General features: G+C 27.4%; 1 protein-coding gene across 1 annotated transcript in view; it reads right to left on the reverse strand.

Moving 5' to 3' along the window:
* The window catches only part of LOC119610133 (estradiol 17-beta-dehydrogenase 11), a 42117-nt gene extending 32230 nt beyond the window's left edge, over positions 1-9887 (reverse strand). Inside the window, 1 exon segment of the mRNA XM_037965234.1 lies at positions 9661-9887. Within this exon segment, the coding sequence (XP_037821162.1) occupies positions 9661-9861 (201 nt within the window). The 5' untranslated portion in view covers positions 9862-9887.
* Between the last annotated feature and the right edge of the window lie 6479 nt (positions 9888-16366).

Here is a 16366-nt window from a genome sequence, read left to right on the forward strand (position 1 = left end):
ACTACTCAATTACAACTTCATAACTAAATTATCGGTTAAACTTGCACATGTTATAAATCAACTCCACAAACGTTTTTTTTATCAGTTTTAAGTTAAAAAATATTGACATTAAGATGTTATTTAAAGGTAACTTTAACGAAAAACAAAACACACACAGATACAGCATAATAATAAAAAAATAAAAGCAAAATAAAATTAACAACAATAGTAAAGAAAAAATAAAAAATTAAAAACAAAAGATACAAATGCATAAAATAATACTGATGGAAAAAAATTGCTATAAGAAACAGAAACCTGTGATACTTAACAACAGGTTAAGGAAGGTCAGTGATTGTACTCGATGAACTGCTGCTGCTGCTGGCAGCCAAACTATTGAAGCACAAAATTTCAAGAAATAAGCAATTCTTTAGGAAAAAAACTAAAAGCAATTTAAGTAAAATTTGACAGTTTGTTATTGTTATATGTTATTAAATTACGATACGAAATACTATTACTATACTTTAGTTAATTAAATATAAATAAAGTATTATGGTACTTTGTCATTAAAGGAAATTTAAAAAAATATTACAAAAATAATTGAAATACCAAAGTGTTTAACAGAAATGTTAAGGGTCTTAATAACTTTTTCAAAAACACAAATGAAAAAAACAAGTAAAAGGTTATAGTCGGGCGAGGCCGACCTTATAATACCCTAAACAGATTACAACATTACATGGACAGACAGATAGATAGACAGACAGACAGGAAGACAGACAGGCAGACAGACAGACAGACAGACAGACAGACAGACAGACAGACAGACAGACAGACAGACGGACGGACAGACAAACAGACAGACAGACAAACGGACATACAGACAGACGGACGGACAGACAGACGGATGGATGGACAGAGCTAAATCGACTCAGAAAATGATTCTAAGCCAATAAGTATACTTTAATGTGGGTATAGGACCAATATTATTGAGCTTCATAAACATCAGCACAAATCCAATATACCCTCCCCACTGAAGTAGTGTAGGGTATAACAAGCTTGAAAGTATAGTTAAGCATGGTTGACAATATGATACCCTGCACTAGTTATAGGTATATAAATAAAGCATGTTGAATTTTACTTTAACTCAGATATGTATATTTAAGATAATTGGATTTTCTGGAGATAGTATCAAATCTAGGACGATTTTTGTAAAATCTAGAAGAAGGTTCAATATTGCAGAAGAAGGTTTCTAGAAGAAGTTCAATATTGCAGAAAAACCCAAAAAGTACCAAGTGAAAAAGTACCAGTAAGTCCTCTTTATAGATTTTCGTTCAATCAGTATGCTGCGTGTTTAATTCTATATTTTTAGGTTAAATATTCAAATATTCAAAAAGTACCAGTTGAAGAACAAAAAAGTACCAAAAGAGTTTTTGTCTTTTAAATGTTCATTCCATCAGGATCCTATATGTGTGCTTCTATGTTTCTAGACTTAATAATTCTGAAAACCCAAAAAGTACCAATTAAGTAACGAAAAAGTACCAGAAAGTCGCAAACATTTTAATTTTTTGATAAAATTTTCAGATGTTGTTTCGATTTTTTGCTTATATTTCCATTATTTATGGATCGATTTGATCTTGATTTGATCTTTTCGAAAGTAATGTTTGATAGAATTATTGAAGATTCATATCTTGCAGATATCTTCTGAAAACTGGTTTCAACACACACATGGACCAACCGGGGCATGTTTCCTTGATGAAAGACCCCATCTTCGTGTATTGCAATCCCGGGTATAGAGGTGCTACCAGTATCTGGTGATGATCAAATGTGTCCTAGGCCTTTTCTTGGAATGATTTGACTAACTAGTAGCTGTGGTTTGAACCCAAATTCGCGGGAAGAGAAAGGGTCGGCCGGATGCACGGTAAAAATCTATAATTCGGGATAAGTTCGGTGCTGTTGCCGAATGTCAACAGATACCCCACAGAGGAGTTAACGTTGGAAATGAGTTGGTTGGTTAGATCTTACCTAGAGTGAGTGTGTCAGATGTTGTTCTCTTATGAGTGTGTCGGATTAATGAGAAGTGTGCATGGTTGAATGGTCATGGATGAAAGGTATCTTATACAATACGATACAGACAGAGAGACCTGACTGACGGACGGACAGACAGACAAAAGCTCACCCAGTGGTTGAAAAAGTCCACCGTGAAATGGGCCAACACGGCAGGTGTTCACGTAAAGCACTTCGACATTAATACCCTTCCCACACTCCCCCCGGGGCATATTTCCTTGATGAAAGACTCCATCTTGCTGTGATTGCAATCCCGGGGTATAAAGGTGCTACCAGTACCTCTAGTCTGGCGGGACTATAAACTAGTGATGATCAAATGTATCCTCGGGCTTTCCTTGGAATGATTGACATGGGATCCAAAGTGTTTTCTGTGATTAAGATTAAAGTCTTCGGCTTATTTAATGGATTCATGTTTCCGACTACCGATTACATCTCTAGATGCTGTTGCCGACTTAACAGAAGCCATTCCATCTGTATGATTGTAAAAGGGCAGTGATGTTTTTACATCTCGGAAGTTAAACAACGGAGCAGCAATGGTCATAGATTAGATAGCTCGAGTACTTGAGCAAAGTGATTGTTTATGGACAGGCAGAACCATGTACAAAAATTGCCATCCGCGTGTAAGACACACAAAGGAGCGTTTGTAAGTCGTCACGAAAGCCACCGTGAAATAAGACCAACATGACAGATGTTCACGTAAAGCTCATCGACATTCATAAACATGGACGGACAGACAGACAGCAGAGAGACTCACTAACGGACAGACAGACGGACACATGGACAGACGGATAGACGGACAGACAGACGGACATATGGACAGACGGAAAGACGGACAGATCGACCCCGCTATCTATAAGGACTCGGGGAATACATATATACTTCAAATGTTGGGAAAATTATATTACAAAAATTACAAGTGGAATAACAAACTTATATGTACCCTTCCCACGAAGTTGAAAGGTATACAAAAAACAATGAATAAATGTTATTCTCTGTATCAACAACCTTAAGGCGTTACAAATGTATATATTTTTACTTAAACACCAAGCTCACGAAATTTAAAATGAATTATAAGATATTTATACTAAAACACTACCCGAGGGTAGGGACAAAAATAAAACATAATTTAAAATAAAATAAAAAAACGCTTAAACAAAAAGAAACGTATAAAAATATAAATCCAAAGAAAAACAATTATAAAATATATGGCAGATGTTGAAGAGGAAAATAAATTAAAAGATTAACGGTGTTTTTTTTTTTTTTTGTATGTATAATAAAAGGGAATTTTTGAGATTTTATACCTACTTTTTTATTTAAGGCTGCAACCCATTATTAACAAATTATTTTAGTTAATAAAATATTACATTTATTTAGAGTAACTTGTTTTGAAATTATGTTTATAATTAAATTATGTTTGTTTTTTTTTAAGCAAGTTTGTCACCAACAAATTCCTTGACCTTCTTTATTAATGAATTATTATTACATTAAAAGTGGGTTAGATAGTTTTTACAATTTCAACCTAGTTTTAAGATGTTAAAAAAAATTATTATTAAAAATATTCAAATTCAAATTATTGCAAGCATATTAGTCGCAGATAATAACAGATGGACGGACTTGGCTGTTGCGTCTTAGAGTATAATAAGTAAACAGAATAAACATGGTTTTGTAGGCCAAAGTCCAAAGAACAATTTCGTGTATATAAAACCAAGATTTGCTTATTTTTGTATAGATTCTACAACATTTAACATAATTATAAATCCAAAAGCCCTTTTTATGAGGTACGGTTGTATGGGAGCTAGGCGAAATAATGGACCGATTTCAACTATTTTCAATAGCGTGCTTGGATTTAAAGAGAGTATGTACCAAATTTCATAAAATTATCTTGACAATTTCGACCTCTAGCGTGCGCACAAGGTTTACATGAACACACAGACAGACGGACAGACAGACAGACAGACAGACGGACAGACGGACAGACAGACAGACAGACAGACAGACAGACACACAGACAGACAGACAGACAGACAGACAGACAGACAGACAGACGGACGGACAGACAGACAGACAGACGGACAGACAGACAGACAGACAGACAGACAGACAGACAGACAGACGGACAGACAGACAGACAGACAGACAGACAGATAGATAGACAGACAGAAAGACAGACACACGTACAAAGCTAAAACGACTCAGAAAGTGATTGTAGGACCAATATTTTTGTTTGTTACAAACATCAGCACAAACGCATAATACCCTCCTCCCCACTATCGGGGTGTAGGGTATAAACACAACAAATTTCCAAGAATTAAAAAAAGAAACAAATTCTAATGGATTTGAGGGTGAATTTAATTAAAAAACGCCAAAAACAAAGTTAAAACAAAGAAACAAAGAACACGAATCACAAAAAACCAAAACAACAAGAACGAAATAAAAACGAGTTGCGTTCTTAAGTCTTTTGTTTTCGCGTTAAGAATTTCTTTCAAAATAAAAATAATGTAAATTATTTATGTTAAACAGCAGAAAAAAATGAATAAAATATATAATTAACTAATGAGAAGTTAAAAAAATGTTTACTTTTGGTGACTAATTTCTAAAAGAAGTTGATATTTGATATTAAACAGCAGGAGTCAAGGCTTAAGATTTAAAAAAAAATTAAGTCATATATAGTGTTATAAACATATTTTTTATTATTAAGAATAAATAAATTAGCATATTTTCAAAGAAATCTAAGGAAAAATATAAAAACAACAAGAAGGAAGCAAGTGTGATAATTAATTTTAAAATAACATTTAGTTCCGTTAATTTTTAGTTTTTTTTTTTTTTGGTTTTGATTAATCAAAAGAAACTAAAACAAAAATAATAATCATAATAAAAACAAAAATTCTAAACAAACTATAAGCAAATAGCAAAAATAACAACAATAAAACAAAAAAAACATAAATTATATTTAACAAACACCAAAAATTCACACTAAACAAATTTTAGTTTTATCTAAATATTGTTATTTCTATATTTAAATACCAGTTAAATAAAATTAATGTTCTGCACAAAGATTAAAATAATTTTTTTAAATGAATGAATTTAAATTTATGCTAAAGAAAAAATAAATCAAGTTTCTTTTTTATGCAAAAATTTTAAAAATCTAAAAAAAATTTCTTATATATAAATCTTTGTCTAAGAACTCACATGTTTTGGCGGAAACTAAATTTTTACCAGAAAAAATATTTAAATAATTTAATTTATTTTATTACTAATGTAAAATTTATTATATGTATAAATTAATAATAATATCTAGTATTTTATCTTTTCACAGTTAATTATGTCTTTATTTAAATATTTGAAAAATAATACTTTTAGTCACGTAGCTCTTTAAGCATTAATGCTTCCGCAAAAACTAAGGAGGAGGTTTTAAAACTACAAAACTATTAGTTTCGATCATAAAAGAAACAGAAATTTTTTTTATTATTTGGACTAAATTTTTAGAAAATTTTCTTAACAAATTTCGTTAAAAATTTGTTATTAGTTTTAAAGGATGATGTATATAACATCACATCCAAAGATCCAGATCCTAGGGCCACTAGCCGGTAATGTTCTCCTTAACCAACATATCTGTTGGAATCGAAAGTAAGATCTTCGGACTAACTGATTACAAAACCACCAACTAATCTACAGAAGGCATTTTGAAGTTTTGAACATTCAACATTTTGATTTTCAAACTTTTTTTAATTTAAATTTTTTTTTGTAAATTTCAAATTTTGAGAAGTTTTTTTCATTAATTTTATTATTTTTTTATTTTTATTATTTTTTTTTTTATTATTTTTTTATTTTTTATTATTTTTTTAAAATTTTTAGAAAATTTTCTTAACAAATTTCATTCGAAAAATCGATAAAAATTCTACTATAATAGTAGTTTATTAGTTGAAAACAGGATGTATGTTATAACAGATCCAAAGATCTATATCCTACTACGCCACTAACCAAGCCGTAGTGCTCTACTTTACTAGAATCTCTGGTGGCATCGAATCGAAAGTAAGATCTTCGGACTAACTAAGTACAACACCACTAACTAATCTACAGAAGGCATTTGAAGTTTTTGAACATTCAACATTTTGATTTTCAAACTTTTTTTAATTTAAATTTATTTTTTGGAAATTTCAAATTTTAAAATTTTTTTTTCATTAATTTTATTATTTTGAAAATTTTTTTTTCAAATTTTTAGAAAATTTTCTTAACAAATTTAATTTTTCAAAAAAAAAAAACTTTAAAAATTCTATTATAATAGTAGTTTATTAGTTTGAAAAGAGGATGTATGTTATAGCAGATCCAAAGATCCAGATCCTACGCCACTAGCCGAGGCGTAGTGTTCTACATTACTAGAATCTCTGTTGAGATCGATTGCTATGTATGATCTCCGAACTGACTGATTAGAACGTCACCAACTAATCTACCGACGGAATTTGTAGTTTTTGAACACATTTGATAAATTTTTTTTAATTAATATTTAAAATATTTTTATGCCCTTCACCTTCGTGAGAAGGGTATATATAAGTTTGTCATTCCGTTTGTAATTTCCAAAATGTTCTATAAAGTATATATATTCTGAATCCTTATAGATAGCGAGCGGGGGTCGATTAAGCCATGTCTGTCTGTCTGTCTGTCTGTCTGTCCGTCTGTTTGTTGAAATCAGTTTTTAGAAGATCTCAGATATCTTCGGGATCCAAATCTTCAATAACTCTTCTTTAATTTAAATTTTCTTTTAATTTAAATTTTCAGAATTTTTTTTTGAAAACTTTAAAAACAAATTTTCAGAATTGTTAGACAAGTTTTGATAAATTTCATTTATAAAATATTGAAATTTTCAGATTTTTTTTTTTCAAAATTTTAAAACAAATTTCAAGAATTGTAGACAAATTTCATTTTTTAGATCCGATTTAAATTCAATTTCGATTTGAAAACAAATTTTTATCTTTAAAATTACAACCTGTAGTTTGATTACAAAGTTTACATGGACAGACAGACGTACGGACGGACATGGCTTAATCGACTCATAAACTGATTCTGAGTCGATTGGTATAATTAAAGGTGTATACATGACCATTTATTCTATGCGTTACTAACATAAGCACAAATTCAATATACCCTCCCCACTAAAGTGGTGTAGGTTATAAAAATTTTCTAAAACTATTTCTCTTAGAAAAAAATTTTACAAAATTTTTGTTTACATAGAAAATTTCCCAAAAAATTATTATTTTTAAAGAAAAATTTTGATTAAATTTTATTCTATACAAGGTTTTGAGCAAATTTTTTTCATTTTATAGAAATTAAAAAAAATGTCCTTTGTATAGGAAATTTTCAATCAAAAGATTCTTTCTATAGAAAATTTTCTATATGATTAAAAATTTTTCATAAAAATGTATTTTTTTTTATAAAATTTTCAGTCAATTCTTTCTTTAGAAAAGTTTTCATCAATAATTCATTTCTATTGAATTTTTTTTTAATAGAAATTTTTCAATAAAATTCTTTTATAGAAATAAAATTCGTTTAAATTTTTTTCTATAAAATGTCTATGAAAAAATTTTCTGTACAACAATTTTGATGACATTTACTTTCTATAGAAAATTGTGTACAAAAGTATTCTTTTTTATTAAGAAATATTCCAAAAAAAGGGTTCTTTCTATCAAAATTTCCTTTCTATAGTATATTTTTGATCAAAATATCTTTTCTATAGAAAATTTTCATTCTATAAAAAATGTCAAATCAAATTTTTATTTCTATAGATATTTTTTAAACAAAATTTTATATAATTTTTTTCTATAAAAGATGTTCAAACCAATTATCTTCTATAGAAAATTTTCTTTCAATAGAAAATTTTTGATCAAACTTTATTTTCTATTGAATATTTTTGATCTAAATATTCTTTCTATAGGAAATTTTCGATCAAGATTTCTTTTCTATAGAAAATTTTCACACAAAATATTCTTTCTATAGAAAATGTTCTTTAAAAATTATCTTTCTATATAAAATTTTAGATCAAAATTTCTTTTCTATTGAAAATATTCAATCAAAATTACTTTTCTATAGAAAATTTTCGATTCAAATGTTCTTTCTATAGAAAATTTTAGATCAAAATTTTTTTCCTATAGAAAATATTCAATTTTTTCTTCTGTAATAAATTTTCGATTGAAATGTTCTTTCTATAGAAAATTTTCGATCAATATTTCTTTTCTATAAAAAATGTTCAAACAAATTTTCTTTCTATAGAAATTTCGATAAATTTTCTTTTTCTTAGAAAATTTTCAATAAAAATTGATTTTCTATAGAAAATTTTCGATTTGATTTTTTTATATAAAAAATTTTTTATCAAGATTTCTTATCTATAGAAAATTTTTGATCAGATTGTTCTTATATAGAAAATTTTAGATCGAAATTTTCTTTCTATAGAAAATTTTTATTCAAAATTATCTTTCTATAGAAGAGCTTGGAAAATGTTCAAATAAATTTTCTTTCTATAGAAAATTTTCAATCAAAATCTCTTTTCTATAGAAAATTTTCGATTAAATTCTCTTTTCTATAGAAAATTTTCAATCAAAATTTATTTTCTATAAAAAAATGTTCTATTAAAATTTTTTTCTATAGACAATTTTTTATCAAATAATTCTTTCTTTATATAAAAAATGTTTCAACAACATATTTTTTTCTATAGAAAATTTTCGAAAATGTCCAAACAAATTTTCTTTCTATAGAAAAATTTCGATCAAAATCTCTTTTCTATAGAAAATTCTCAATCAAAATTTCTTTTCTAGAGAAAAATTTCAATAAAAATTTATTTTCTATAGAAAACTTTTGATCAAAAATTATTTCTTATGGAAAATTTTCGATCAAAATGTTCATTCTATAGAAAATTTTCGATTTAAACTCTATTCTATAGAAAATTTTCTTTCTTTTTATAGAAAAGTTTCACTCCAAATTAAATTTCTATAGATAACGATGGAACATTCGAAGAGTCCAGTTCTAATCCTAATAAAACGAGTGTTCAAAAGTAACTGGAGTTTGCCTAACGGCTGAAATCGCAAAAGGACCTTAAAGGCAGGAGCTAGTGAAAAAAATGGAAAAAATTTTTATAGTGAATATTTCCAAAAATTTTCCAAAAATGGAAAAGACATTCCAAAATGTTTAGTATTAAACATTGTCCGTCCTTTCTTACTATAACACAGCTAAAATTTCAAAAATATTAAACTTATTTGATGGAATTTTTTTTTACCCATATTGACCTTAAAGTTACAAAAAAAAAAAAAAAAGATAACAATTTATCACGTGTTTCTTAATATTGTTTTATATTTCTAATGACTTAAAGTAAAAAACATTAAAAAAAAGTTAAAACTTTAAACGAATTAAAACAAAAAAAGATAAACACATTTTTAAAAGCAAAAGAAATTAAAAAAACTTACAATAAACACAAGCTAACAGCAAGACTTGTTAATAAAATTATAAATGTTTAAATTATTTATTTTTTTTTATTGCATTTGATGAAATTCCAACCTTAACATATAAAATCTTATAAAAACAAGAAATAATAGAAATACAAAAAAAAAGAGAGAAAGAAATAAATCCACCCACCTGAAATATGAAACCAATGGAGCAAATGATAAACCACGAGAAATCAACAAATGGATCAATCCAAGTCATAAACTTTGTTACCAAAGTTGACTGAGCCATATCAGCTTCGGCTGATGTTGTTGTTGTTGTGGTGGTCGTAGGCACCTTTGAATTTGGTAAATGACCATTAGCGACATGACCATTGTTATTTTCTTCCAGCATTTTTAAATTTATTTTTGTTAAACTTTACTTTTTAAAAATATTTTAAAAACTCTTTTTATTTGATTTTTTTTTTTAAATTTTTTTATAAATATTTTTAATTGATTTTTGTATTTTTTTAACAATTTTGCTTTTGTTTTTGTTTTATTTAACCACCAAAATTATTGCCAAATTTTGTTTTAACTGTAACGTATATATTTTTTTATTACTTTGTATTTTTATTTTTTGGAATTTTGTAAGTTTAAGTAGAAGGAAAACGTAAGTAATTGAAAAAAACAGTTAATAGAAGAAAACGTTTTTTTTTTGGTTTTTAACCGCGTTTACACGTCCGCTCTCATGAGCGTAAGCAACTTTTGTGAACGTTAAGATACCACGAAAAGCCTTCTTGACTCTAAATACAAAAAACCAGCAAAAACAATTTAAAAAAACAAAAGCAAAAAAAATTATGCTGTTTTTGTTTTTCTTTATTGTTTTTGTATTTTATTTGTATTTGTATGGCTTAAGCTTAATGTTTAAAGCCTTAGCTTTAACACAAACTTGGCTTATACACTTGATATCTACCTACCAGCAAAGCTTTAGCAAAAACAACAAGCAACAATTTTCTTACCCAAGTCTAGCTAAGTTAGATGTGTGCGTGTGTGTGTTTATATATCTAACAGATAGTTTATGGTTTATTAAGTAAAAGAAAATTCACTTTACGTGTTAACTTGGCCCGAAAAACACAATATTACAAAATTTTACTCTAGACCTTCGTTATTAAATAAACACTAAGTGAAACACCGCCACGAATGTGTAAAAATGTGTTGGTCAGTTTTTCGTTTATTCCTTCATTCATTGGGGGAAACCAAGTGTTTTTGTTTTGTTTTCCAGCTTTTTGCTTTTTCACTTTTCATTTCACTTGCCACTTGTGTTGATTTTCTTTTAGCTGAAGTTGTTATGAATGAAATTGCTTCGCATGAGTGCCAGTTTGTGTGAAGACAATTTGTTGTACAGTGATGTTCTTAATTCAGAAAGTAAGATTCATTAGGGGTATTCACTTATAAAACGTGGATAAATGTGAAATGTTTTTCAAAAGCTGAATATCGATGACTAGGAGATCATAGAGATGATGAGAACGAGGTGAACGAGGAAACTAACTAACTAACTAACTAACTAACTAACTAACTAACTAACTAACTAACTAACTAACTAACTAACTAACTAACTAACTAACTAACTAACTAACTAACTAACTAACTAACTAACTAAACTAACTAACTAACTAACTAACTAACTAACTAACTAACTAACTAACTAACTAACTAACTAACTACTAACCTAACTAACTAACTAACTAACTAACTAACTAACTACTAACTAACTAACTAACTAACTAACTAACTAACTAACTAACTAGACTAACTAACTAACTAACTAACTAACTAACTAACTAACTAACCTAACTAACTAACTAACTAACTAACTAACTAACTAACTAACTAAACTAACTAACTAACTAACAACTAACTAACTAACATAACTAACTAACTAACTACATAACTAACTAACTAACTAACTAACTAACTAACTAACGAACTAACTAACTAACTAACTAACTAACTAACTACTAACTAACTAACTAACTAACTAACTAACTAACTAACTACTAACTAACTAACTAACTAACTAACTAACTACTAACTAACTAACTAACTAACTAACTAACTAACTAACTAACTACTAACTAACTAACTACTAACTAACTAACTAACTACTAACTAACTAACTAACTAACTAACTACTAACTAACTAACTAACTAACTAACTAACTAACTAACTAACTAACTAACTAACTAACTAACTAACTAACTAACTAACTAACTAACTACTAACTAACTAACTAACTAACTAACTAACTAACTAACTAACTAACTAACTAACTAACTAACTAACTAACTAACTAACTAACTAACTAACTAACTAACTAACTAACTAACTAACTAACTAACTAACTAACTACTAACTAACTAACTAACTACTAACTAACTAACTAACTAACTAACTAACTAACTAACTACTAACTAACTAACTAACTAACTAACTAACTAACTAACTAACTAACTAACTACTAACTAACTAACTAACTAACTAACTAACTAACTAACTAACTAACTAACTAACTAACTAACTAACTAACTACTAACTACTAACTAACTAACTACTAACTAACTAACTAACTAACTAACTAACTAACTACTAACTAACTAACTAACCTAACTAACTAACTAACTAACTAACTAACTAACTAACTAACTAACTAACTAACTAACTAACTACTAACTAACTAACTACTACTAACTAACTAACTAACTAACTAACTAACTAACTAACTAACTAACTAACTAACTAACTAACTAACTAACTAACTAACTAACTAACTACTAACTAACTAACTAACTAACTAACTAACTAACTAACTAACTAACGAACTACTAACTAACAAACAAACAAACAAACTAACTAACTAACTAACAAACTAATTAACTAACTAACTAACTAACTAGCTAACTGACTAACTAACTAACTGACTAACTGACTAACTGACTAACTGACTACTGACTAACTGACTAACTGACTAACTAACTAACTAACTAACTTATAGAAATTACAAAACTTAATGTGTAGTAACTAACTATTGGCCTCCGCTAGGTTTGCAGTTAGTGTACTAGTCTGGTAGACCGGAGGTTCGATTCCTACCTGAGGCACTAAGGAGTGCACAGCAGGCCGATAGAGGCCTAGCTGTATTTCTTCGGATTTGATGTATATATGTACATCCTGCTTTCACAATAATTAACTAACAGGAGTCACAAAACATAATGTGTACCTAATTTTTTCTTACAAATGCATTTTATTGTTTAAAATTCAAAAAAAATACGCTTCAAAAAAGTTATTTCTAATCAATAATATACAAATGTAGAAGCTTTCTTAAAAATAAACAGACATTGATAATTTGGAAAGTACCATTCATTATTTACCAAGAAGCTATTAATGTTTCCTGCTTGATTTTAAACAAATAAATTAGAATTTGTATTTCAGAAGAAAGAAAGAACATTTTTGGAAACCACTTAAAAATATTATAAATTTTTAAAGAAAACAAATTAGCCACAACCATGATGATTTTTATCTATTGTTTGAAAAAGAAAGAAATAGCAATGATTATATTTTTCTACAAAATTATAGTAATAGATAATATAAATTTTTAGAATAACAAAAAAAAAAACGTTATCAGACACAAAAGGGGTATTGATACCAATAGAAAATAATTAGACTTTGTCTGCAGACCGAAAATAAAATGGTGAATAAATTTGAAAGTACTTAACTGACTACCAACTTAAAGAGGTACACGTACCCCAAGAAGTTTGATTCATTATGAATCATTTGTTATTTTTTGCTTTTAGTATTTACGGTTCATAATAAATTTAATTTTTTTATATATTTAACTATTCATATGACTACTTGTTGTAGTAATTATTATAATATTTGCATATTTATTTAATTAATTTATTTATTTACATATTTTCTTTAATATTTATTCATTTTTTTGTACTGTGCAGAATGTAAATTATAGAATTTAAAATCGAAAATATTTGAAAAACAATAACAGGTGGGGACAGACGATTATTGTAGTTGCTGCCGATATTATTGTTTACTTTTGTACTTAAGACAAAAACAACAATTAAACTATAAATATAAATTGTTTATAAATATAGCCAGATAGACAGACAGTACTTCCTGATAAATAAACATAGGATTGCATAAGATATTTGTTTACACAAAATTTTGTTGTTCAAATGGTTTGAAAAATAATATTTATTTAACTACACTTGAAAAAATACCTTAGTATAAGAGGTGTATAAGTACTTTTGAGATTTTTAAGAGAATTAACATCTTAATTTTTAAATGAAGCTTAAAGCTTATCAATGATTATATGCTAAATCCTTGCACTGAAAGAAAAATCGATTTCTAGATTAATGTTTATTATTTTCAAAATTTCCTGAAACTTTAATTCGATTATAGATTACTCCATTCTATTTTTGAGTGTAAAGAAGTCGTTCTATTGATATCTGTCAGTCTATCCTAAGATACTGCATACTGAAATCATTTTTCTGAAAGTCCCAGATACCTTCTGAATTGTAATATTGAATATTTTAAGTAGATGTGCTTTCAAAAAGTTTGCTATTAAATATCTGAAAAATCGGTTCATCGGTTACAAACGTTTTGAATATGTATGTTCAAGAATATGGGTTAACTCGTATCTCAGACACTATAATACCAAACACTGAAGTTTATAAAGTGTATTTGTAATATTTATTATTTTGTAATTTTTTGAAGACCTTGTCCAACAAAATATTTCTACAGATTCACATGGAAATCATCATAAAATAAGTAACTAACTAACTAACTAACTAACTAACTAACTAACTAACTAACTAACTAACTAACTAACTAACTAACTAACTAACTAACTAACTAACTAACTAACTAACTAACTAACTAACTAACTAACTAACTAACTACTAACTAACTAACTAACTAACTACTAACTAACTAACTAACTAACTACTAACTAACTAACTACTACTACTAACTAACGACTAACTAACTAACTACTACTAACTAACTAACTAACTAACTAACTAACTACTAACTAACTAACTAACTAACGACTAACTAACTAACTAACTAACTAACTAACTAACTAACTAACTAACTAACTAACTAACTAACTAACTAACTAACTAACTAACTAACTAACTAACTACTAACTAACTAACTAACTAACTAACTAACTAACTAACTAACTAACTAACTAACTAACTAACTAACTAACTAACTAACTAACTAACTAACTAACTAACTAACTAACTAACTACTAACTAACTAACTAACTAACTAACTAACTAACTAACGAACTAACTAACTACTAACTAACTAACTAACTAACTAACTAACTAACTAACTAACTAACTAACTAACTAACTACTAACTAACTACAACTAACTAACTAACTAACTAACTAACTAACTAACTAACTAACTAACTACTAACTAACTAACTAACTAACTACTAACTAACTAACTAACTAACTAACTAACTAACTAACTAACTAACTAACTACTAACTAACTAACTAACTAACTAACTAACTAACTAACTAACTAACTAACTAACTAACTAACTAACTAACTAACTACTAACTAACTAACTAACTAACTACTAACTAACTACTAACTAACTAACTAACTAACTAACTAACTAACTAACTAACTAACTACTAACTAACTAACTAACTAACTAACTAACTAACTAACTAACTAACTAACTAACTACTAACTAACTAACTAACTAACTAACTAACAACTAACTAACTAACTAACTACTACTAACTAACTAACTAACTAACTAACTAACTAACTAACTAACTAACTAACTAACTAACTACTAACTAACTAACTAACTAACTAACTAACTAACTACTAACTAACTAACTAACTAACTAACTAACTACTAACTAACTAACTAACTAACTAACTAACTAACTAACTAACTAACTAACTAACTAACTAACTAACTAACTAACTAACTAACTAACTAACTAACTACTAACTAACTAACTAACTAACTAACTAACTAACTAACTAACTAACTAACTAACTAACTAACTAACTAACTAACTAACTAACTACTAACTAACTAACTAACTAACTACTAACTAACTAACTAACTAACTAACTAACTAACTAACTAACTAACTACTAACTAACTAACTAACTAACTAACTAACTAACTAACTAATAACTAACTAACTACTAACTAACTAACTCACTAACTAACTTACTTACTTACTAACTGGGGGTAATGACTACATTTTTAACTACAATTACTTTTGAAGAAATCATAATTGAAGCTTTACCAATTACAATTACTTGTAATTCAAGCTTTAACCAAGTTTTGTCAATTACAATTATTTGTAATTGAAGTTTTGCCAATTACAATTACTTGTAATTGTATTTAAAGGTTTGGCAATTACTTGTAATTGTAATTGAAGCATTACAATTACTTGTAATTATGAATTTTGTTTCTTCTAATTAGGATAGAAGGGGGGATCATTCGCCATAGGGGCACATCTGCCAAAGCGAATAACTTGAAAACCGAGTAATCGATTTTATCGCATTATCAAATTTTATTTTCGTTTATCATCCCTGAAAGTTTGAAAGATTAACTTTACATATGATGGGAGGCAGACGTGATTAATTGTTTTTCAAAGGGCTGTGAAAATATTTTACAGTGTGAATTTTTTGTGCTAACTTTTTAGTTTTTTTTTAGTGAATAATAAGACATAATAATATTTTCGGTAATATAATTTGAAACCCGAAAAAAAATTTAAACTAAACCCCAGAACTGCCCGTGGGGCACATTCGCCAAATATATGTATGCTTGTGATGTAGAACAAAATTTTGTTAAAATAT

This window comes from Lucilia sericata, unplaced genomic scaffold (assembly GCF_015586225.1).
Source record: "Lucilia sericata isolate MDLA Ls3-8-SP2 unplaced genomic scaffold, ASM1558622v1 Contig001124F_arrow, whole genome shotgun sequence".
Taxonomy (NCBI): Eukaryota; Metazoa; Arthropoda; class Insecta; order Diptera; family Calliphoridae; genus Lucilia; species Lucilia sericata.